The following is a 24,591-nucleotide window of genomic DNA, read 5'->3' on the forward strand; positions in this document are numbered from 1 at the left end:
GGCTCAGTCAGGAGTGCTGTTCTACCTGAAGTCCTCACCCCGGTCCTCAGACCTTCCTTTGACCTTCCTCTATTCTATTTTCGTAGGCTTTTCCGTTGTCTTTTAGCCACCGCCATTTTGGACTCCTTTTCCCTATTCTAACTAGCTAACAAACCCAAGATTTATTTTGGAGCATAGTGTAACATTTGAGAACTTTTAAAAAAAATTATCATTCACGTGTCTGAAATAATCCATCTTTTCTCATCTAGTTTAAAATACCACTTTTTAACTCTGATGTTCTGTCTCTGGGTTTTCCATTCTGTTCCATTGAACCGTCTGCTGCTTCTAGCATAGGTAGTATATAAAATATATTTTAATATCCTTTATGGATCCAAAGTTCCTCCCCTTATTTGTCCTTTCCAGCATTCTCTTGGCAATGTTTATTTCTACTTTATTTGAGATGACTTTTTAATCACCATGCCAGTTAAAGAGACTTCTCAGTGAAATTTGTATTAATTAGGTTAAGAGAAGTAATTTTAACTTGACAATCACTTGTATCAGTGTATCCAGGTAGTTGTTATGTCTCTGTCCTATTTTATGTCCTTCATTAAACTTTGGAAGCTTTTTTTTTTTAATGTAAACCCTATACCCTTATTGATGTATTTATATCTGGGCTTTTAAAAATTTTACTGTGATGGTACATGATTTTTCATAATAATTTATGAATGATTACTGTTTTGATATCTGGGTATTCTTTTGATGACCAGAATGAAGAACTTTTAAAATTATAATCTTGTCATAGGAAGAAAGAGTTGAGTTTCTGGTGGTACTTAAGGAAGGCACAAACTGTTCGTATAGATTTCACCAGAAAGATGTTATACTGATAATATGCAAGATTGTAAAAAATCAAGCAAATGCAAACAAGATGGGCTTTTTAAAAAACTGAAGTGTAAGACCATTGCTACAAATTAAAAAACATTTTTAATATAGCTAAATTTCACTAAAATCCTATTAGCCACATTTTTCAGTAATTTGCTAACTAATGTGTGTGTGTGCACGCTCAGCTGTGTCTGACTCTAGGGACATCTTTTTTTTTTTTTCAAAGAAAACAGAGTTTATTCTGTACACAGGGCCAGGCCCACAGCCCTGGGATCAGGGTTCATTTAAGAGTCCAGGCGAGTCCAGCTGGGGTCAGGCTCTCTCCCACCCGTCTGGGGAAAGGGCACGGTGGCCCAAGGCTTCCTTCTGCCAGGGAAGAGCTCAGCTGCCCGCACAGACAGCTGTCCAAGTCTGGAGATTCGTTTCTGTCTCAGCTTTTTGATGAAGGACACCTCATCCCGATTCCGGATACCATAATCTCGGAGTTTCTTCCGGTCTTCTGTGAGCTTCTCTCCCGCGGAGGTCAAGTGGTATGTCCTCCACACGTAGGACCAGCTGATGTGCTGAATGCCTCCCTCACGCTCCTGCCTGAGCTGCACGTATCTCTGGATGGCCTTCTTCAGGTCCAGGACAGTGGCGTTCTGCACTACAACCACGGGCATAACTTCTCCATCCATCTTGCACACTCGCACTGTCATTGCTTGGCCGTATTCTAATGCTATTTGGGAATTAACCTCTTCTAAAGTAACCTGGATCGGAAGGTCGCAGAGCAGCGGGTCCTGCACAACCATGGCCAGGCCCTCCTGGAAAACGTCCACCTCCTCGGAGTGCGGCAGCGCCTCCTCCTCATCCTCCTCGTCGTCCTGCGGCTCTGGCACAGAGGCTAATTTTATTTTATTTTTAAACTTTACATAATTGTATTAGTTTTGCCAAATATCAAAATGAATCCACCACAGGGAACACATGTATATCTAGGGACATCTTTTTTGTTTCCTCTTAATAGTCTCTTTGTTCATTTGCTGTATTCACTGAAATCTATTTTCCACTCCGAAGTGTGTGTAATCATCATATGGCCTTGCAGAATATTATCAACTCCATTTTTATGAGGCATCTTATGCTCTATACTTGTTCCATCCTCTTTAACATTTCCCAAACTTTAAATAACCTTTTCCCTTGTTTCCATTTGCCTGCAACTTGTGTGTTTCCATCTTTATTCCATTTCTTAGGAATAAAGCAAAACAGGTTGAATCCATACTGCCATAAACAGGTAAGTATATACTGAAACTTCTTTTAATGTAGTTATTGATCCAGTAGTTACAATTGGACTAAACCTAGTATTGTGGGTGAAGCAGAAGCAGGCTCACAAGTTAATACAAGACAGGCTAACCCAAAACTCCCCAAATTCCTGTTCCGTTTGTTAATGATTTGAAGTTAATGACTTTAAGAATTTTGATTAACCAGATTCAAAGGGAACAGATACCTCCATTGCACAAGATGCACCAGCAAAGTCTGAATGTATGGCAGACTTATTTTATAGCAAGACAAATTAATTTACGTACTTATTCTTCAGAGGCCATTTAATGCCATTTCATTCTTTGTAGACTGAATGAATTGACAGCAAATTTTTGGGATTAGTGACTCAGAAGCCAAGTGTCCAGACCTTCAGCAGAAATTGTTGCTGGGATGCACCAAAGAACTCTGAAGAGAGGCTGGGTCCCTGTTGAAGTGATGTCTGGTTCCAGGACAGCGTTTTCACTGATGAAAGATCAATGAACAAAAATGAAAACAAACAAAAAAAAATATTTCTCAGGGCTATCCAGCTTAACTACATCAAATGGTTTTGGTGTGTGTGACTGGTATCAATTCCTGATCACCAAGCATTTGCTTCCTACAATAGCCCAACCAAAAAAATTATCTTTTGTCTTCTGCCTCCACAGTATTCTCCAGAGCCACCTATGAGACCAGTAAAACCTATAGTGATATCTGAAAAAGACTCTTGACACTTCCTGAAGCAGCCTGGAATGAGGGTCAAAGCCACTACCACAAAGCCACTACCAAGCTGCAGGGAGATTAGAACTACACACCAGGACTTCAGGTAGGTTGTCAAGATTTGGTTTACTCTAGTGTTTTTGTATGGACCAAGATACTCAAGGAGTCTTCATTAGGTCATCTCTAAACTTCTGTATTTCCTTCATCAAATGCTGTCTGGATCCCCAAGCAATGGAAACCTAAGATTTCCCAATCCCAATTTCTGTGGAAACAGATGCCCTCTAGAAAGTTGTTGCTTAGAATACCCACAACTAAGACTCCTACTAAGCCTATCTAAGATTCAAATAATGCCCTGCTGGTGAATAAGCATATTACTGGAAAACAATATAGAGGTGAGAACTTATTACTATAACAAAAACTAGACAAATCAATGAGAAATGATATGTATTAATAATAAATGGTTTGGGAAAAATCAATTACTGATAAGAAGTAACTACATATCTCAAGGTATCACCAAAATAAACTCCAGGTTAGTACATGTTTAGTCTTTTTATAAAAACCATTAAATATTTTAGAAGAAAATATGGATGAGTGGTATTATTTATGTTTAGAAGATCTTTCCAAAAAAATGGAAATTAGAAAATATCAGTACATTTGGCCACATAAAACTTGAGACCAAAAAATTTAGTATAAATCCAAATATAGAAAAGGAACAAAAAGACATAATTAATGAAACATTCTTAGCTTACAATCAAGGAACTACATTTTTTTAAAAAATGATCAAAGGATACCATCAGTTCACAAGTTAACCATGGGTACCAGACATTTTCTACTCTTATTTGACATTTCAATTTCATCAGTTTCATCATCTTGCCTCAAGACATTTGCTCTTCAGTTCTGTGATAATTTAATCCACTGGGAACTTCACTGCCTTACAGCTCATCAAATTTACCCATTAAGTGGATGACTTCATACTGATGGTACTAGGTGCATAAGAAATGGGATATAGTTTGAAAGTCCTGGTAAAAATTTATGTGAGAATTTATGTTAACCCAATTTTAAAAAACAGATCAGCATTATCCATTTAAAGAAATACCCCGCAAATTAAGCACAAATCTAAACTATTATCTTGGCATCACAAATTTTTATAAAATATATATTTACAAAATACAATGCTAACAGTATAATCAGTTCTAACAGTGGCCAACAGCTTTGATGGATAAATGAACTTTGTGATTTAGGATAGTGAGAAGCATAGTAACAGCTCACTTTTCTTAAAAAAAGGTTTATTTTTAAAAGGTCTATTTTTTTTTAATAAAAACTAACCAAAGGAGATATTTTATTTTCTATGTATTCCTCCAACAACTGTTTCTTCAAATTATGTATGAGGATTTGAGATTTTATGACACCAAGAAGCAGCGTGAACTTAAGAATCTTAAAATCTAACAAAGATGAAAAAGCATACAGAAAGTGGAAACCAAACCACAGCACAGGTAAGCACTTGCCCATCTGTCAACTTCTCAAACAGGAAAAAAAAAAAAAAATCACATTGAAAGTGAATGTTAGTCGCTCAGTTGTGTCCAATTCTTGCAACCCCATAGACTGTAGCTTACCAGGCTGCTCTGTCCATGGAATTCTCCAGGCAAAAATACTGGAGGGAGTAACCTTTCCCTTCTCCAGGGGATCTTCCCAACCCAGGGATCAAACCCAGGTCTCCTGCATTGCAGGGAAATTCTTTACCACCTGAGCCACCAGGGAAGGCCAAAATTTTGCTGAATTTTAAAGTTAGTTTTCTTTGTGCTATAACACTATCTTTCACTGAAGTTAAAAATTGTGAACCTTTTGGCCTCGCATTGTCAATACTGACAACATGCTTCTACCTGGCAGGTGCTATGCTTTCTCCCCACCAGGGAACACTGCACCAGGCTTTGCAAAGTTTGATTCACAAATTTCTTAACAATCATTCAGTTATTTCGTATTTTTTTATTATATTGGATTTAGGTTTCTTTTTGAACAATGATGCTTATTTCCTAATAATATAGAAAGAGTCTCTTTTGTTCTTCCTGAAATCCTTTAGCAATCATCTTCCTCAATCCTATTTTGTCTTCTTCCTCCATCTTCTCCAACCTCTGTGTCTTTCATCACCTAGTTCAGAATTTCTAGGAGAGCTATACAGACATTACTAACATCTCAACTTTACTAACAACTGGTCTTTAACATGTGAAAGGAGGAAACTGGTTGATAAAAGATGAAATACCTCTTGTGTGAAATCAACCCATAATACCTTAAGGAATTTCACATGTTACAGGTCTTGAAGTTATCGTTTTATCCACTTAACAGATCCTTCTATCTACAAGATACTGTTAGCCTGGCACTCGATCCTACCTTACATATTTTATCTTCTACTACTATATATAAAATAAATAAGGACTTACTGTATAGCACAGAGAATTATACTCTATCTTGTAGTAGCTTATAATGGAAAGGAAGCTGAAAAAGAATATAGATATATATATAACTGAATCACTTTGCTGTACACTTGAAACTAATACATTATAAATTAACTATACTTTGTAAATTATTTTACATTGTAAATTAACTATAGTTCAACAAAAAATTAGAAAGTACAAAGACAGCAGAAGCTTTGTTAGTTTTTCACACATGTATCCCATACATGATTATGATGGAAACTACAAATAGTTCAATCCTGAAAAATCTTATGAATTGTATCACCCAAAAGTGTTCAAACAAAAATCTGTTAGTATATGTAATCACTATTTTTGACTCATGGAATATAATTAGAAGGCAACACCATCTCCCACTACCCTTTGAAATTTTCACAGAGGTTCTTCTCCCAACCCAGGTTGAAAAGCCTTACTCTAAAATAATAAAAAGTCCAGAATTGCTTTCACTCACAAAGTACTTAAAAAGAATTTCCAGTCTCTAACTATAAAAACACCAAGTCAGGGTTAACCAGCTCAGCCACACTACAGGATGCCCACGTGCAGTAGGGGTGGAAGGCAGGCATGGTCCTCTTTAGCTTTCCTGCCTAATTCCATTCTCCCTCCTTTAGATGGCAGTTTATGGTTTCCAAATTTGCTGGCACATTGAGTGCAGCACTTTCACAGCATCATCTTTGAGGCTTTGAAATAGCTCAACTGGAATTCCATCACCTCCACTAGCTTTGTTCATAGTGATGCTTTCTAAGGCCCACTTGACTTCACATTCCAGGATGTCTGGCTCTAGATTAGTGATCACACCATCGTGATTATCTGGGTCATGAAGATCTTTTTTGTATAGTTCTTCTGTGTATTCTTGCCATCTCTTCTTAATATCTTCTGCTTCTGTTAGGTCCCTATCATTTCTGTCCTCTATCGAGCCCGTCTTTGCATGAAATGTTCCCTTGGTATCTCTAATTTTCTTGAAGAGATCTCTAGTCTTTCCCATTCTGTTGTTTTCCTCTATTTCTTTGCATTGATCGCTGAGGAAGGCTTTCTTCTCTCTTCTTGCTATTTTTTGGAACTCTGCATTCAGATGCTTATATTTTTCCTTTTCTCCTTTGCTTTTTGCTTCTCTTCTTTTCACAGGTATTTGTAAGGCCTCCCCAGACAGCCATTTTGCTTTTTTGCATTTCTTTTCCATGGAGATGGTCTTGATCCCTGTCTCCTGTCCAATGTCACGAACTTCAGTCCATAGTTCATCAGGCACTCTATCTATCAGATCTAGTCCCTTAAGTCTATTTCTCACTTCCACTGTATAATCTAACCTTGTATAATTGAGAATGGTCTGTTATCCTTATTTTCAGTCCTGTAGTCAAGAAGCCCAGTAAACTCTTGCTTCCTTCCTTGGCTTAGAGGAACCTCCTTCATAACAGTAGGGGATACACTGTCCCCTTTCTAAGGTCTTTCCAGGGCACTTGGGGTGGATGAAGGGTGGGTGGAAGTGTTTGGTATGGCCATCAGGCTGCAACTGAAAAAGACCAGAATGGCATGAGCTGCCCTCCGAGACACTGGCCCATCACGACTCTGGCAGTAGACTTAGCTCTCAACAAATCAAAGCTTCAGGAGTGGGGGTGTGGGTTGTGCTGGGGGAGGGCAGGGGAGTGGACAGGGACTGCTTCCTTCTTTGTCTGAGGCCTTCATCCTTCTTTGTCTGATCCTTCCTCCTGATTGCCTCCTCCTTCTCCTCCCTGCCCTCCATTTCTTTAAGAAAGCACACACTCTTTCCATGTCCCATTGTTGGCACAGGTCAGGGCATCGTTCTGTCCAGAATGTCCATGCTTCCTTACTTGGCTTAATGGAACCTCCTTCGTAAGAGTAGGGGGTACACTGTCCCCTTATGTGGGTCTCTCCAGGGCACTTGGGCTGGGGGGTGGGCTGGGGAGATGCGGGTATAAGGCTCCACCTGAAAAAGCCCCAAAGGGTGTGAGCTGCCATTCGAGATGCTGGCCCACCATGTCTCTGGCAGTAGCCTTGAGCTCCAGGCAACTCAAAGCCCAGTGGACTGGGACTGCTGTAGGGAAAGGATGCCAGGAGGCCACAGAGGAGTTGGGGAGGGACGTGGGAAATGGAGGCAAGGAAAGCGAGGGATCTAGGTGGAGGAACTGGAGAGAGTGTCCAGTGCCTGGGAATGCCTGGAAGGAGCCAGCGGAGGCAACTGGAACCAAGGTAAGTGTGGAATGTGAAAAGGTGGGAAAACCCAGAGCGTTTTGGAAGGCAAGGCAGGCTGGGAAAGGGGCATGGGCAACAACTTCAAAGGGACCTAGGGGAATTCCCGGGAAGTTAGGACTCTGTGCACTGCTAACAGCACTGAGGCCGAGGTTGATCCCACGTGCTGCATTGGCAGGGCCACAGATCAAAGACCTGAATGGCCCACCCAGCCCAACATGGACCTTGAGGGCCTGTGGAACAGGCCATGCCCGTGAAAGCCCACTCACTCCACAGGATTCTTTCCAGGGTCTCTGCTTGGAAAGAGGCCAGGGGTGTCCCCTCCATCTAAGCACCCTCCTCTATTTACATAAATGGAGGCGGAGCCGCCTCACACTCTCCAAAGTCCTGAGCTACTGGGTCCTGGCCCGCTAGGCCAGCAGTCTGAAGAATCCTTGTGGCTCTCCCACCATGCCTTCATCCAGCTACTCCAGCACCTCGAGCGGTACATTTACCCTCAGTCCCTGGGGTTAGGGTTAGGGTCAGTGTTAGCTCCAGCACCCCAGCCTTAAAAGATTGACAAGCCTCCTATATGAGCTCTTGGCAGCCACGGGTGTCCCGAACATGCAGGCACCTTCTCCAGGGGTCGCTGCTGATGCAGGAGTGCACACTGCCCTCCCAGGCACACCCAGCTTCCTAGACGAGCTTTTGGTGGCCACGGGCACCCCGGACAAGCTGGGGCCTTACACACGGGCCTCTGTAGTCACAGCACAACAGCCAGCTCTCACCAGCACACCCAGCCTCTTAGAGGAAATCTTGGCTACCATGGGCATCCTGGACATGCCAGGGCCTTCCCTGGGGCCCTCTGCCAATGCACGAGCCTGGGCCATGGTTCCCAGGCATCAGGTGTGCCCAAAGAGGCATCGTTTGTTCATTTTGTTCCTTTGGCACACACATTGCATCTCCTTTCTCTTTTCTGTGATGATGGTGTTGGTTGAGGTGTCGGGGGGAGGGGGGATTAGGATGGGGCCCTCTTTCCTCATCTTCCTGTGGAAATGGGAGTCAGGGAGCTCTGTGGCTTTGCCACCTTCAGTGGCTTTCTCTCCACAATGGCCTAGTGCCTTCTGTCTTCTGTCAGGTGTTGCGTGTTGGGTTTCACTTTGGCTTCCTTCCCTTTCCTTTCCTATGGCCCACGGTCGTGTTAGCCCCGAGAAGCTAGGTGCCTTCCCATTGGCATCGTGATGGAGGGAAATCTGGGAGAAGCCCCATCAAGACGTTTCCCAGGCATCTCCCTAGACAGGAGGAAAAATGAGGCAGGATAGTGTTGTGGTCTTTGGTGGGTGGGAGTTCTTGCCGCCTTTGTTTTGGGGCTGGGTTTGGTTTCCTTTCTGCTTGCTCGTGTTTCTTGGATTCTGGCGTGGGTGGGGGTGGGGGATATCCCCACCGCCCTTTCCTCTCAGCCTGGCTGTCAGGGTGTAGCCAAGTGACTTTCAAATGCACAACCATCCCCGGGTTCCAAGCTTTGCTCAGGCACAGGGGCAACTAGGCTGGGCGGGTAGCATTCTTGGATTCTTCCATCGAGTCCTCCTCCATGTCCTCTGAGACTTTTCCCTTTCTTATCTTGCTCATGTCCCATCACCACAGGATCTCGAAGGAGGAGGCTCCTTCTGAAGTTGAGCCGGAAAGACGCCCTGCAAGCGCTCTTTCAACAGAACCCCTACCCTGGGATAGCGACCAGAGAACGACTGGCCTGAGAGCTTGGCATTGCCAAAAGCAGAGTTCAGGTAGGCCCCCATCTCTCCATCCGTTCTCTTTTCAAGCTCTCCATGCCGATCCAAGTCAGTTGAAAGCATCTGGCAGCCTTTATCTTAAGAAAGAATTCTCTCTATTTGCCCATAGGTCTGGTTTCAAAATCAACGAAGAAGACGGTTAAAACAGAGCCGATTGCCTTCTGAAAATGTGTCCCAAGATGGGGAAGGGGCACCAAGGTGCATGCCCAGGCCACCATCACCACCTCTTTGTCCTCAGTCTTCCTCTCAAGGTAATTTACCCAGTGTTCTGCGAAGGCTAGTCTGCCGGAGGGGGCTCTGAACCCTGCCCCTCTTGCCAGAGTATTCTCTCTGCTGGTAGATGACCACCGGAGGCCCAGAAACAACGAGGAGGGCGGAAACAGGGCCATCTGGTTCTTGCGCCTATCAGTGACCCAGATAGGGGGACCACGCCCCCAGTCGGTGGGGACAGGCAGCACCGTTGCCCTTTGCACCTCCTCCCCAGCCCCCATCGGGAACATTAGCCTCTGGCTGCCCAGGCAACCTTGGCCGAGGAGCATGCTTCAGGACACTCCATGGCAAGACCAGAGGAGGAAGGAGCCACACATGGACATGCATCTGTGTGGAGTTTGCCTGTGTGCATGTGTGCACGCACACATCCATGATGGATCCAGGCACATGATCCATCTGTGGATGTATTCCTTGGAGCCCTGCCCCATCTGCAGAGCCACCTGAACTGATTCAGGTGTGTGGGACTCTCCATCCCCTTCACACCATCTAGGGTATCTGTGCTGTGAACATTCCATGGGTCTTAAGGTCCTCTCCTCTCGGTGTGTTCTTTCTTTGGTAGAATACTCGGCCAGAGAGGCCAGCAGAAAGAGGACAGTCATTTCTCCCTCTCAAACAAGTATCCTTGTGCAAGCCTTCAAGAGGGATTGCTTTCCGGGGATTGTCGCCAGGGAAAAGCTGGCTCATCAGACGGGAATCCCAGAACTTGGTGGGCTGAGTGGTGGGTTGTGGGCTCCTTTTGGCTTTGCAGGCACCCCTCATTTCCCAGGACCAAGGGACTCGTTTGCAGAAAATGGCCCTGCAGAACTTGCCCTGGATCTGACAAATCAGAAAACGGGCAGCCAGGTGGGGTGTTGAATGGGCGCTGGGGAGGCACCAGCATGTTGATCTGGATGGTAACGACTTCTGATGTGCCTGTCTGCCTTTTGCTCCCCTAGATATGGTTTCAAAACCAAAGATCTCAGCACCCCTAGCAGAGCACAAGGGGACTGGGAATGTCTGGGCCCAAGGCCCAGGTGGCGCATCAGTGATGACTACTCCTGCTCCAGAGAACTGAAGGGCCCCTCCCACTGTCCAGAGCACCTCTCCTCCCCTTCACACCTCTCAACCACAGGAGAGCATGCCATCCTTGGCTGCAGCCACACCTTTGGGCACCCCACCTTCTGGGTGCCTGGTATTGCCTCTGGGGTCTATGTGGGCCAGCTGTTGATGATCTTCATGGTCCAGCCTAGCCAGGTGGATCTCCAGCCAAGTGGGAAGCCACCACCTCCTTCCCAGGTAGCAGTTCCCTGGGCTGAGCTCTCCCCTGCTGTCACAGCCCCTTGGCAGCCTGGGCCAGGTGCCATCTTGCCACCTGGGCAACCTGAGACACACATCCCATGGTGGCTGGAGTCACCCTATGGTGAAGTAGTGGCCCCTCCACTACAACCATAGCCCCATCCATCCAGGCTTCCAAACTCAACAAGCCTCCTAGATGAGCCTGTGGTGGCCACGGGTGTCCCAGACATGCAGGCGCCTTCCCTGGTAGCCGCTGCAAATGCAGAGGCACACTCTGCCGTCCCAGGCGCACCCAGCTTCCTAGAGGAGCTCTTGATGGCCACAAGCATCCCGGACATGGAGGCGCCTTCCTTGGGGGCTGCTGCAGATGCAGGAGCACACCCTGCCCTCCCAGGAGCACCCAGCTTTCTAGATGAGCTCTTGGCAACCCTGGGCATCCAGACATGATGGGGCCTTCCCTGGGGCCATCTGCAGATGCACCAGCATACCTCCCCCTCCCAGGCTCACCCAGCCCCCAAGACGAGCTCCTACCTGCCACATGCATCCCAGGCTCGCCGGGTCCTTCCCCAGTGTCCTCTACTGTCATCGTGGGGACCGTCTAGCCCTCCCTGGGTCACCCAACCTCCTAGAGGAAATCATGTCTGCCACAGCCATTCAGGACATACCCCTGGTCTTCATTGGGGTCCATTGCAAAGGAAGAAGGAGTTGAGGTAATCCTAGAAGCACCCCTCAGTAAGGGTGATTACCAGGCCCTCCTGGACATGCTGCCAGGCTTGCCAGCCCCTCTGGCTTAGAGGGAGAGGAAGGAAGGAGCACCATCCCCCAGAGCACCTTTTGGGTCTCCTTTTCTGGGATGCGGAGCCATGGAGCTCGGGGAGGGGGGCTATATTGGGTGGGGGGAGGAGAGAATACATATGGGATGTCTACCAACAACTTTGGGAACAGATCCCAGAGCTGGACATTTGGGAAGCAAGGGCCCCCCAAGAGGGAGAGAGTTGGGGAAGGCTGAGTGGGAGAGGGAGGGAGGGAGAGAGGGAAAGGAAACAGGGAGAGTTGGGGACAGAGGGAGGGAGAGATGGGTCAGGGGAGGTGGGTGGAGCCCCCGTCTGGGACTCAGCTTCAAGCCACCGGCGAATCTGGCAGGTATCCCTAAAATACTCGGTCAGGGACACACTTCCCTGGGTTTCAAGATGCCAGCTCTGGGCAGGTTTTTCAAGGTCAGATCCTCTGAGCCAGCAGTAGGGACCTACCCAGACAACCGCTTTCACAACCAGACTCCATGTGAACACACAGGCCCGGAATAGCTACAAAGGCCAGTCATCTCCATGTTTCTCTTTGATCCTCACAGTGTAGTGACTGAGCTCGCCCTTGCCACCAGCAACAACCCCCACCCCCCCACCCCGTCACCCGCAGACATGGAGACCTTATATACTTGCAAACCCGTTCCTGAATTTGTAGATCCAGTGGTTTTGAAGTACATCCAAACCCCTGACTGTTCTCATGTGAACCCCCGTGGTTGGGTTGAGAGACCTTGGTGGCCATAGAATACACTGCTAAAGATGGCTGTGGGTGTGGTGTTGTGGTTCGTTCGTTTCTTTTCAATTCACTGGGACCTGTTCAGAGCGAAAAGAGAAGTGCCTCTCATTGTGCATCACCCGCGTTGCCTCATGCAGCTTCCTTCCTTCTTTGTCTGCTCCTTCCTCCTGATTTCCTCCTCCTTCTCCTCTCTGCCCTCCGTTTCTTTAAGGAAGCACACATTCTTTCCATGTCCCATTGTTGGCACAGGTCAGGGCTTTGTTCTGTGCAGAATGTGCATGCTTCCTTCCTTGGCTTAGTGGAATGTCCTTCGTAAGAGTAGGGGGTACACTGTACCCTTTCCTGGGTCTCTCCAGGGCACTTGGGTTGGGGGGTGGGCTGGGAAGGTGCGGGCATCAGGCTCCACCTGAAAAAGCCCCAAATGGTGTGGATTGGCCCATCACGTCTCTGGCAGTAGGCTTGAGTTACTGGCACTCAAAGACCCGCGGGTGTAGGTGGGGGTGGGGGTGGGCAGGGCAGTGGACTGGGACTGCTGTAGGGAAAGGATGCCGGGGGCCCCAAGTATCTGGGGAGGGATGTGGGAAATTGAAGCAAGGAAAGGGAGGGGTCTAGGTGGAGGCACTGGAGAGAGTGTCCAGTGTCCGGGAATGCCTCAGAGGAGCCTGTAGAGCCCATTGAGGCCAATGTATGTGTGGAATGTGAAAAGGCAGGAAAACCCAGAGAGTTTCAGAAGTCAAGGCAAGCTGGGAAAGGGGACATGGTCGGCAACTTCAAAGGGACCTAGGGGAATTCCCAGGAAGTTAGGACTCTGTGCACTGCTGATGGGGCCCGAGCCTGGGGTTGATCTTAGCTGTTGCCTGTGTGGGCCACAAACAAAAGCCCCGAACAAACCCTCCCAGCCCAAAGTGGACCTTGGGGTGTGGGGCACGGGCCATGCCCGTGAAAGCCCACTCGCTCCATGGGATTCTTTTTTTTTTTTAATTTAAATTTATTTATTTTAATTGGAGGCTAATTACTTTACAATATTGTATTGGTTTTACCATACATCACCATGAATCCGCCATGGGTGTACACATGTTCCCCATCCTGAACCCCCCTCCCACCACCCTCTCCATACCATCTCTCTGGATCATCCCAGTGCACCAGCCCCAAGGATTCTGTATCATGCATCGAACCTGGACTGGCGATTCGTGTCACATATGATATTATACATTGTTTCAATGCCATTCTCCCAAATCATCCCACCCTGGCCCTCTCCCCCAGAGTCCAAAAGACTGTGCTATACATCTGTGTCTCTTTTGCTGTCTCTCATACAGGGTTATCGTTACCATCTTTCTAAATTCCATATATATGTGTTAGTATACTGTATTGGTGTTTTTCTTCCTGGCTTACTTCACTCTGTATAATAGGCTCCAGTTTCATCCACCTCATTAGAACTGATTCAAATGTATTCTTTTTAATGGCTGAGTAATACTCCATTGTGTATATGTACCACAGCTGTCTTATCCATTCATCTGCTGATGGACATCTAGGTTGCTTCCATGTCCTGGCTATTATAAACAGTGCTGCGATGAACATTGGGGTACACGTGTCTCTTTCAATTCTGGTTTCCTCAGTGTGTATGCCCAGCGGTGGGATTGCTGGATCATATGGCAGTTCTATTTCCAGTTTTTTAAGGAATCTCCACACTGTTCTCCATAATGGCTGTACTAGTTTGCATTCCCACCAACAGTGTAAGAGGGTTCCCTTTTCTGTACACCCTCTCCAGCATTTATTGCTTGTAGACTTTTGAATAGCAGCCATTCTGACTGGTGTGAAATGGTACCTCATTGTGGTTTTGATTTGCATTTCTCTGATAATGAGTGATGTTGAGCATCTTTTCATGTTAGCCATCTGTATGTCTTCTTTGGAGAAATGTCTGTTTAGTTCTTTGGCCCATTTTTTTATTGGATCGTTTATATTTCTGGAATTGAGCATTCTTTCCAGGATTTCTGCTTGGTGGCCAGAGGCGCCCTCTCTGACTAAGCACCCAACACTATTTACAAAAATAGGGGCGGAACCACCTCACCCTATCAAAAGTCCTGAGCTGCTGGGTCCTGGCCCAATGAGACAGCAGTCTGCAGCGTCCGTGTGGCTCTCCCACCGTGGCTTCGTCCAGCTCCTCCAGCACCTCAAGTGGTAAGTTTGCCCTCGCTCCCTGTGGTGGGATCACGTCTCAGGGGGTTTGTGGATCACCCGGCCAAGGGTTCATGGCAAACCTATTGACTGACCGCCTGGAATGGCAGGGACCAATCGGCTGGGCCCCTGGTTTCCAGGCATCATGTGTGCCCAAAGAGGCACCATTTTGTCATTTTACTCCTTTGGCATGCACATAACATCTCCTTTCTCTTTTCTGTGATGATGGTGTTGGTTGCGGGGGGCGGGGGTGGGGGGAGGGGGAGTGGGGCCTGGGATGGGGCACTTTTTCCTCTTCTTCCTGTGGAAATGGAAGTCGGGGAGCTCTGTGGCTGTACTACCTTCAGTGGCTTTCTCTCCACAATGGCCTAGTGCCTTCTCTCTTCCATCAGGTGGTGCGTGTTGGGCTTCACTTCAGCATCCTTCCCTTTCCTTTCCTTTTCCACTAGTGAATCATATATGGCCCGGGCATGTGTTAGCCTGGAGAAGCCAGGTACTTTCCAATGGTCATCGTGATGGAGGGAATTCTGAGAGAAGCCCCATCGAGACGTTTCCCAGGCATCTGCCCAAACAGGTGGGAAAATGTATCTGCAGACAGGTGGGAAAATGTCTCTGCAGACAGGTGGGATAGTGTTGTGGTCTTTGGTGGGTGGGATTTCTTGCCAGTTTGTTTTGGGGGTGGGTTAGGTTTCCTTTCTGCTTGCTCGTGTTTCTTGGATTCTGCAGTGAATGGGGGTTGGGGAGTTTCCCCACCAGCCTTGACTCTCAGCCTGGCTCTTGGGGTGTAGCCAAGTGACTTCCAAATGCAGACCCGTCCCCGGGCGCCCAGCTTTGCTCAGGCACAGGGGCAACTCCCCTTAGCGGGGATCATGCTTGGGCACCCCCGTCGAGTCCTCCCTCACCCCCACGTCCTCTGAGACTTTTCCCTTTCTTCACTTCCACAGGCCCCATTGCCAAAGGATATCAAAGGAAGAGGCTTGTTCTGAAGCTGAGCAGAAGGACGACCTGCAAGCCCTCTTTCAACAGAACCCCTACTCTGGGATAGTGCCCAGAGAATGAGAGCTTGACATTGCCGAAAGCAGAGTTCAGGTAGTGCCCTCTCCCTCTCAGGCTCCCCGTGCCGATCCACGTCAGCCGAAAGCATCCGGCGGCCTTTCTCTTCAGAACAAATTCTCTCTGTTTGCCCCTAGGTCTGGTTTCAAAACCAATGAAGAAGACGGTTAAAGCAGAGCCAATCACCTTCTGAAAATGTGCGCCAAGACAGGGAAGGGGCACCAAGGTGCACAGCCAGGCCACCATCACCACCTCCTGGACCTCAGTCTTCCTCTCAAGGTAATTTACCCAGCATTCTGCAAAGGCAAGTCCCAGAGGGCGTCCTGAACCCTTCCCCACTTGTCAGAGAATTCTCTCTGCTAGTGGATGACCACTGGAGGCTCAGAAACATCAAGGAGGGAGGAAACAGTGCCATCTGGTTGCTTTCCCCATCAGTGTCCCAGATAGCGGCACCATGCCCCGATTCAGCGTGGATGGACAGCACTGTTCCCCCTTACATCACCTCCCCAGTCCCCATCAGGAACTTTCGTCTCTGGCTGCCCAGGCAAACTTGGCCAAGGAGCATGCTTCAGGGCACTCTGTGACAAGACTGGAGGAGGAGAGAGACACACATGGACACGCATCTGTGTGGAGTTTGCCTGTGTGCATGTGTGCACGCACACATCCACGATGGATCCAGGCACATGATCCACCTGTGGGTGTATTCCTTAGAGCCCTGCCCTGGCTGCAGAGCCACCTGAAGTGATTCGGGTATGTGGGACTCTCCATCCCCTCCACACCGTCTAGGGTATCTGTGTTGTGAACATTCCATGGGCCTTAAAGTCCTCTCCTTTCAGTGTGTTCTTTCTTTGGTAGAAGATTCAGCCAGAGAGGCCAGGAGAAAGAGGACAGTCATCTCTCCTTCTCAAACAAGGATCCTTGCGCAAGACTTCATGAGGGATTGCTTTCCAGGGATTGCCACCAGGGAAGAACTGGCTTGTCAGTAGGGAATCCCAGAATCTGGAATCCAGGTAAGTTCTCCACCCAGCACATGGGCCCAGGACATGGCCCAGGAGAAAGGAGTGTTAGGCCCTGATGAGCGTCTGGAGCTGGATACACATAGGCTTGGGCTGGGGCTTGGGCTATGAGGGAGGGGGCCAAAAGTTGGTTTTGGGCCAATTGTGGCCGTGCAGGCATCCCTCATTTCCCAAGGCCAAGGGATTAGTTTGCAGAAAATGGCCCTGCAGAAGTAGCCCTGGGCCTGACAGATCAGAGGATGGGCAGCCAGGCAGGCTGTCGAATCGTAGCTGCAGAGGCATCAGCACGTTGATCTGGACGGTCATGACTTCTGATGTGCCTGTCTGCCTTTTGCTCCCCTAGATATGGTTTCAAAACCAAAGAGCTTGGCACCCCCCAGCAGAGTGCTACAGGGGCTGGCTGTGGCCGGGCCCAAGGCCCAGGCGGCACATCAGCCAGGAGTACTCCTGCTCAGGGGAGCAAAGGGCCCCGCCCACTGTCCACAGCACCTCTTCTTCCCTTCGCCCCTCTCAACCACATGAGAGCATACCACCCTTGGCTGCAGCCACTCCTTTGGGCACCCCCACCTTCTGGGTGCCCAGGACTGCCTCTGGGATCTGTGTGGGCCAGCAGTTGATGATCTTCATGGTCCAGCCCACCCCGGGGGCTCTGCAGCCAAATGGGAAGCCACCACCTCCTCCCCAGGTAGCAGTTCCCTGGGCTGAGTGTTCTCCTGCTGTCACGGACCTTTGGCACCTGGGCCAGGGGCCATCCTGCCGCCTGTACGGCCTGAGATACATTTCCTGCAGTGGCCGCAGTCAGCCTATGGTGATGGCACAGCCCCTCCGATACAGCCACAGGCCCATCCGCCCAGGCTTCCAAGCTCAACAAGCCTCCTAGATGAGCTCGTGGTGCCCATGGGCATCCTGGACACACAGGCACCTTCTGCGAGGGTCGCTGCAGATTCAGGAGTGCACCCTGCCCTTCCAGGTGCACCCAGCTTCCCAGGCGAGGTCTTGGAGGCCTCGGGTGTCCCGGACTTGCAGGTGCCTTCTGCGGGGGCCGCTTCTGATTCAGAGGCGCACTCTGCCCTCCCAGGCACACTCAGCTTCCTAGATGAGCTCTTGGCGGCCACAGGCATCCTGGACACGCAGGCGCCTTCCTTGGTGGCTGCTGCAGATGCACAATCACACCTCGCCCTACCATGCTCACCCAGCCTCCAAGACGAGCTCCTGGCTCCCATGTGCATCTCAGGCTCACCAGGTCCTTCCCCGGGGTCCTCAATTGTCATCGCAGGGGACCACTCAGCTCTCCCTGGGTCATCCAGCCTCCTAGGGGATATCTTGGCTGTCATGGCCACCCAGGACACGCCCTGATTTTCCCTGTGGGCCACTGCAGAGGAGAAAGGAGTTGAGGCAATCCTGAAAACACCCCTCAGTGAGGACGATTACTAGCGCCTCCTAGACATGCTGCCAGCCTCCCCAAGCCCTCGGGCTTAGAGGGAGAGGAAGGAAGGGGCACCTTCTCCCCCAAGCCCCTTGCAGGTCTCCTTGCCTGGGATGCAGAGCCATGGAACTTGGAGAGGGGGGCGGTTTTCGTTTGGGAGAGGAGAGAATACAGACGGGATGTCTACCAGCAACTTGGGGACAAACATAAGAGCTGTACCTTTTGGATGCATGGGTGGGGGCAGGAAGGCTCTTTTTTGCCAGTGCCCCCTGCCAATGAAGCGCTCAGTCGTCCTTCCCTACCCACCCCACCCCCCAACCCCTCCGTGGCCTTTCAGCGTCTCAAGCCAGCCTGGACATTCTCAAAAGATCCATGTGTCTTAGCAGAAAGACAAGAAAGGCATATGGGTGCAGCCTAGGAGGGACACCCACTCACTCACTGATCTTGCGTCATCGGAGATCACAAGTGCGCTCGTGATAGGTGGTGGTCGGATGGCGGGAAATTCAATGAAGCAGCAGACGTCTAGGCATCCACCATGAGCTAAGCTACAGGGCTGCAAAATCCTAGGTGAGATGGAGAATGTTCAAGCCATGCTCCCGCTCTGCCCCGCCTGCCTGCCTGCCCCTGCCATTCCAGTGGGCTGGTAACTGATCAGAAGGGGAGGAAAGGCAGAATTCGAGCCACCCGCCCTAGTGAGACTGCATCCCTCCCCATGATCATGCCAGGAAAAAGGGCAAAAGGTCAAAAGGTCCATTTCCCGCTCCGTGACCGAAGCTTTGCGACCCCCTAGACTAGTTCTGGAGGCCAGATAGTAGCTTTCTCCCTTCTCCAGGGGATCTTCCCAACGCAGGAATCAAACCAGGGTCTCCTGCATTGCAGGCAGATCCTTTACCAACTGAACTATCAGGGAAGCCCCGAGCACAGGCAAGCCAAGTTCAAGGCCATGCCCCCAGAAGAGAACAGGCTAGCTGATCTCAACGTCATCCATCCGCCACCCCCCAGCCTCCCACATCCCAGCCAACAGCACGTCCCAGCATGAATGAGGAGGCATAGGTCAGAGGAGCGAGCCCCAGTGGAAGCACAGTCCTCCAGGGACTGGCTTCTTTCCCCTGGCATCGGTGTCCTCCAGGTTCAGCCATTTGGCTTGCACCATGCAGAAAAGTGTCTTCTTTTTGAGAGGTGGGAGGAGAAAACGCCTTGGGGTGGACACAGCAGCTTATCAGCGTCCACACACCTTTCCTTTTCCCTGGAGAGTTCGGGTGCTTGACAAAAGTCTTCATGCTTGAGAAACTTGGTGCCGATGAACAGGGCATAGTTCCCATCTCTGCCAGGGGCCTTACCCATTTCAATTCTTCTTGGTTTGGTGGGAGGGGCAGTGTGGTGAGCCCAGCCTGACCTGCTTGATCCTGTGGTAGGTCCTTCCACTCCACTGCTGCAGGTCCAGGGCGGCATCAGCATCTGCACCTGGCAGGACCAACACTCACAGCCAGGCTCCTTTTGCCACAACTTGCCCTCCTCAACCCTGCCCCCGTGACCCAAGGACACTCCCCCTCTCAGGTGCTTTTTGTGGTGGGGAGGGGTGGGCAGGGGAGACGAGTTTTTCTTTTTCAAAAACGATGACGTTGGCCATAGGGCACTTTTACCAAGCTTAGTAAGCAGGGTGGGGTGGCATGGTGTGGTTAAAATTTGAAGGAAGTTCTTGCTATATATCCCCAGGCAAACAAGAGGAGCCTTTCTCTAGTAGGACTTCTCCGGCCCACACCCTCTGGGGGAAAAGGTCATTGCACGCATCCTACGCCATTAACCATCCGGGCTTTCCAGAATGCCCCTGCTTCAGGTGGCGGACAATTTGAGCCTTCTCCATTGGTCCTGGCCAGGAGAGTGCACTCCTTCAGGCGTGGGTGGAGGCGTGGGGTGAGGCTCCACTCCTTTCTCCTCTCAATCCCTGCCCACCGCCCCCTGACCAAGGTTACTTAAGGCCTTGCCTAGGGGGCCCTGGGTCTCTGTTTGGTCATGGACATTCATAGGACGGACCCTTTGGTTGGACCTTCTCCCTGTGCCTGGTGCTTACAGCGTCCTGCGACCTGGAAGCCCACTGCCAAGACAGAAGGAGGGAAAGCCTGAGTCTTGGTCTGTCTGTTTTGTTCTTATATCTGAGCTGCTGGATGGTGTGGGGCGTGTCGCTTTGCTCTTGTTTTTGGTGGTGGTGGTGGGGCAGGCGGCGTGGGTGGTGGGGAGTGGGGACGTGTTCCATCCTTGACCCTGCAGGCGCTCGCCTACACGTTCATGGAACCGCTATCCCGACACACGCTGCACGCGCGCACACACACACACACACACACACGTACACGTACACATACCTCACCCCCCATTGCTGCTGAGGGCAGTAGAGGAGGAGAAGAAGGAGGAAAAGGGGTGTGTGGTCAGGGTGTCCTAAAAGCCAAAGGTTTTCTCCAGTTGTCTCATGAGGAGACAGATACAATGGATGTCTCTCACCCCAAGGGTCCTCTGGCCTTCACTGCCCACGTGGTGGGCCGAGCTCACCCAGCCTCTCAGGGTGCAGAGGCGATGCCTCAGCAGGGGCACCGCAGGGGCAGGTTGCCTGCACCCCCAGGCCAAGCACCTTGGTGGTTCCACCTCTAGCGCCCTCCTTGGATTTCCCACTTCCCTGGGGAGAGAGCACGGGGCAGTCCCCACCGGATTCAGGGGGCTCGACATCAGCTTCTTCCCGAGTGGTGTCCTCGCTGTCCCCTGGCTTCACCACGAGGTACCATATGTTTGTCCTGTCGTCGCCTAGTCCTTCACGCCCTCTCCGCATGGAGTCCTCCGTGGGCCCCAGATGCTTGTCGCCCAGCACACCTCCCAGACCCTGGCAGGAGTCAGAACCCAGTCCTAGGGACACCAGCGGTACCTGGCAGAGTTTCCCCATGTCTTGCACAGGGTCACCCCTGGCATTAGCAGCAGCCCCCTGGGACTCTCCTGAGGAGAGTCCCAGCTATTCTCCAACTGTCTCCAGGCTTGTGGGTCCCTGGGCCTGTCCCACGCGGGAAGCATCGACCCAAGCACTGAGCCTGCCAGGTGCTGGCCCAGGATCTTCCCTGGGTTCACCCATGGCCCTTGGCTCCTCGCCACCCTGCACCCTGCCAAGCTACCGGCAGGAGGCAGAGGCCAGCCCCTCTGGGCACCAAGGGGCCCTGGCAGACCTCCCCCATGTCCTTGGCAGAGTCCCCCCCTGAGATGGGGCGCAGAACCCTGGGAGCCCCTTGGGGACCCCTGCAGCCGCCAGAGGCACCGGCAGGAGGCAGAGGCCAGCCCGCCAGGTCCCTGGTAGACCTCCCGGGTCTCTTCCACGGAGTCTTCCATGGGCTGCGTCACAGACCCTGGGGAGACCCCCAACTGCAGCTCCTGCCAGCCCTGCAGCCCACCAAGCCGCTGTCTGGTCCCTGATGGCAGCTCCACAGGTCCCTGGCAGACCTCCCCAGTCTCTTTGATGGGGTATCCCCTGAGCTTGGGCCCCAAACCAGGCAACCCCCCCGAGGCCACTAGCTCCTGGCCACCGTGCACCCCTCAGATGGGCTGGCGCAATGCAGAGGGGAGCCCAGAGGGCACACCCGGGCCCTGGCGGACCTCCCCATGTCTTTGTCCAGATCTCCCCTGAGCTGGGGCGCAGACCCCTGGGAGCCCCGCGGGTACCCCTGCAGCCGCAGAGGCGCCAGTGGTTGGCAGAGGCCAGCCTGCCAGGCCCCTGGCAAACCTCTTCAGTCTCTTCTGTGGAGTCTCCCATGGGCTGGGACCTAGATCCCATGGAGTCCCCCTGATGCCCCCAGCTCCTGGCTGCCCTGCATCCCACCGAGCCCCCAGCGGGTTGCAGACGGCAGCTACCCAGATCCCTGGCAGACTTCCCCTGTCTCTTTGACAGAGTATCTCCTGGACTGGGAACCTAAATCTAGCGAGTCCCCTGAGGCCCCCAGCTCTTGGCGGCCCTGGACCTCTCTGACGGGCTGGTGGGAGGCAGGGCCCAGCCAGCCGTTGCCCTGGCAGACCTTCCACATCTCTTTGGCAGTGTCTCCCCAGAGCTGGGGTGCAGGCACCTTGGAGACCCATGGGGTCCCATGCACTCCTCCAAGGCGCCAGCAGGAGGCAGGCAGGAGGCAGAGCCCAGCCCACCGCTGGGGCCTTGGCAGACCTCCTGTGTCTCTTGGGCGAAGTCTCCTCTGGGCTACCCTGCAGCGAGCTAGGGCTCTCCCATGGCTCTGCACTCGTCTTCCACAAGCCCCACCCGTCTGCTGGAGTGAGCAGGTTCCAGGCTGGAAAGCCCTGTTCTGGCACAGACCTAATGGCTTGACTCCCTTCCCTTTGCCATTTCCCCAGCAGGGACTCTGGCCTCTTTTTCCATGCTCCCATGCTTCCCACTGGGCTGGACCCAGGGTGTCCCCACCCCTACCCCTGACAGTTTCTTCCAGGACAGGAAGGCATTGTCTTGAGGATCAAATGGCAGATTCAGGATTTTTGGAGTCAGCAGCAGTAGGCTCACATAGATTATCAGGCCCATCTGAAAAATACAGAGTCAGAGCCTAGAAAGTAAAGACATAAAATGACATCACTTAGTTCTCCTCAGGGTGCCATCTCTTAATTCAAGTGTGGTATATGCACAAATCAATTCCTGGCACTTTGACAGCTGTGGGAGAAGAAGAATAACCTGGTAAGGGCCTTCCCAGAGGGGCTTGAGGGATTGGCCCCCAGATCCCAATGTTTTTATCAGGACCCTGGTTCTTGGCTCAAAGGGCAGCTGGCTTGACTCAGAGGCTGGGTCAAGAGTCACCTCTTGGACTTCCATTAAGGCCTGTTGAAAAGCTGAGAGATGAGTTTCATAGTTAATTCCAAAGTTCTAGGAAAACTTTTCCATTGAGCATTTTCAGGAATTATTAATCATCCATCCTCTGACTGTAACCACCCTTTATCAGTGATCTTTAGTCCTCTTTTCTCATATCTTTCTAATTCTTCCTCAGTATATTATAGCTTTTCCTGTTCCACAGGACATGTTCAGATTAAAGGTGTCTGCATTGAAGGGGTTTCCTAAGGTGTGGCCTTTCTGGCTTGACAGTCAGCCAGCTGATTACCTTCGGCTACTTTAGTCCTGGCCCTGCTGTGCCCTTTGCAATCCATAACATCTACTTTTTTAGGACAATATTTAAACAGATGACAAGAGTGAACATCAACATTCTAGGTATCAGTGAACTAACATGGACTGGAATGGGTGAATTTAACTCAGATGACCATTATATCTACTACTGTGGGCAGGAATCCCTTAGAAGAAATGGAGTAGCCATCATAGTCAACAAAAGAGTCTGAAATGCAGTACTTGGATGCAATCTCAAAAATGACAGAATGATCTCTGTTCGTTTCCAAGGCAAACCATTCAATATCCCGGTAATTCAAGTCTATGCCCCAACCAGTAATGCTGAAGTTGAACAGTTCTATGAAGACCTACAAGATCTTCTAGAACTAACACCCCCAAAAAGATGTCCTTTTCATTATAGGGGACTGGAATGCAAAAGTAGGAAGTCAGGAAACACCTGGAGTAACAGGCAAATTTGGCCTTGGAGTACAAAACGAAGCAGGGCAAAGGCTAATAGAGTTCTGCCAAGAGAATGCACTGGTCATAGCAAACAGCCTCTTCCAACAACACAAGAGAAGACTCTACACATGGACATCACCAGATGGTTGACACCGAAATCAGATTGATTATATTCTTTGCAGCCAAAGATGGAGAAGCTCTATAGGGTCAACAAAAACAAGACTGGGAGCTGACTGCGGCTTGGATCATAAACTCCTTATTGCAAAATTCAGACTGAAATTGAAGAAAGTGGAAAAAACCACTATACCATTCAGGTATGACCTAAATCAAATCTCTTATGACTATATAGTGGAAGTGAGAAATAGATTTTAGGGACTAGATCTGATAGACAGAGTGCCTGATGAACTATGGATGGAGGTTAGTGACATTGTATAGGAGACAGAAATCAAGACCTTCCCCAAGAAAAAGAAATGCAAAAAAGCAAAATGGCTGTCTGAGGAGACCTTACAAATAGCTCTGAAAAGACAGGAAGTGAAAAGCAAAGGAGAAAAGGAAAGATATAAGCATCTAAATGCAGAGTTCCAAAGAATAGAAAGGAGAGATAAGAAAGACTTCCTCTGTGATCAATGCAAAAAAAAATAGAGGAAAACAATAGAGTAGGAAAGACTAGAGATTGCAAGGAGATCCAACCAGTCCATCCTAAAGGAGATAAGTCCTGGGTGTTCATTTGAAGGACTGATGTTGAAGCTGAAAATCCAATACTTTGGCCACCTGTTGCAAAGAGCTGACTCATTGTAAAAGACCCTGATACTGGGAAAGATTGAGGGCAGGAGGAGAAGAGGACAACAGAGGATGAGATGGTTGGATGGCATTATCAACTTGATGGACATGGGTTTGGGTGGACTCTGGGAGTTGGTGATGGACAGGGAGGCCTGGCTGCTGTGGTTCATGAGGTCACAAAGAGTTGGACAGGACTGAG

At 50.1% G+C, this 24,591-nt stretch overlaps 1 protein-coding gene and 1 long non-coding RNA gene across 2 annotated transcripts; both read right to left on the minus strand.

Moving 5' to 3' along the window:
- Window positions 1-1,066: 1,066 nt before the first annotated feature.
- LOC133234926 (U11/U12 small nuclear ribonucleoprotein 25 kDa protein) lies at window positions 1,067-1,728 on the minus strand. The gene has a single exon (XM_061395640.1). The coding sequence runs from the start codon at window positions 1,647-1,649 to the stop codon at window positions 1,143-1,145; it is 507 nt and encodes a 168-aa protein (XP_061251624.1). The 5' UTR covers window positions 1,650-1,728; the 3' UTR covers window positions 1,067-1,142.
- Window positions 1,729-2,106: 378 nt separating this feature from the next.
- LOC133234928 (uncharacterized) lies at window positions 2,107-18,707 on the minus strand. The gene is made up of 3 exons (XR_009732363.1): window positions 18,474-18,707; window positions 17,801-17,980; window positions 2,107-2,613 (listed from the first exon to the last, which is right to left on the minus strand). It is a non-coding gene; the product is annotated as an uncharacterized LOC133234928 (long non-coding RNA).
- Window positions 18,708-24,591: the final 5,884 nt, after the last annotated feature.

The sequence above is a fragment of the Bos javanicus genome, chromosome 22 (assembly GCF_032452875.1).
Source record: "Bos javanicus breed banteng chromosome 22, ARS-OSU_banteng_1.0, whole genome shotgun sequence".
Lineage (NCBI taxonomy): Eukaryota > Metazoa > Chordata > Mammalia > Artiodactyla > Bovidae > Bos > Bos javanicus.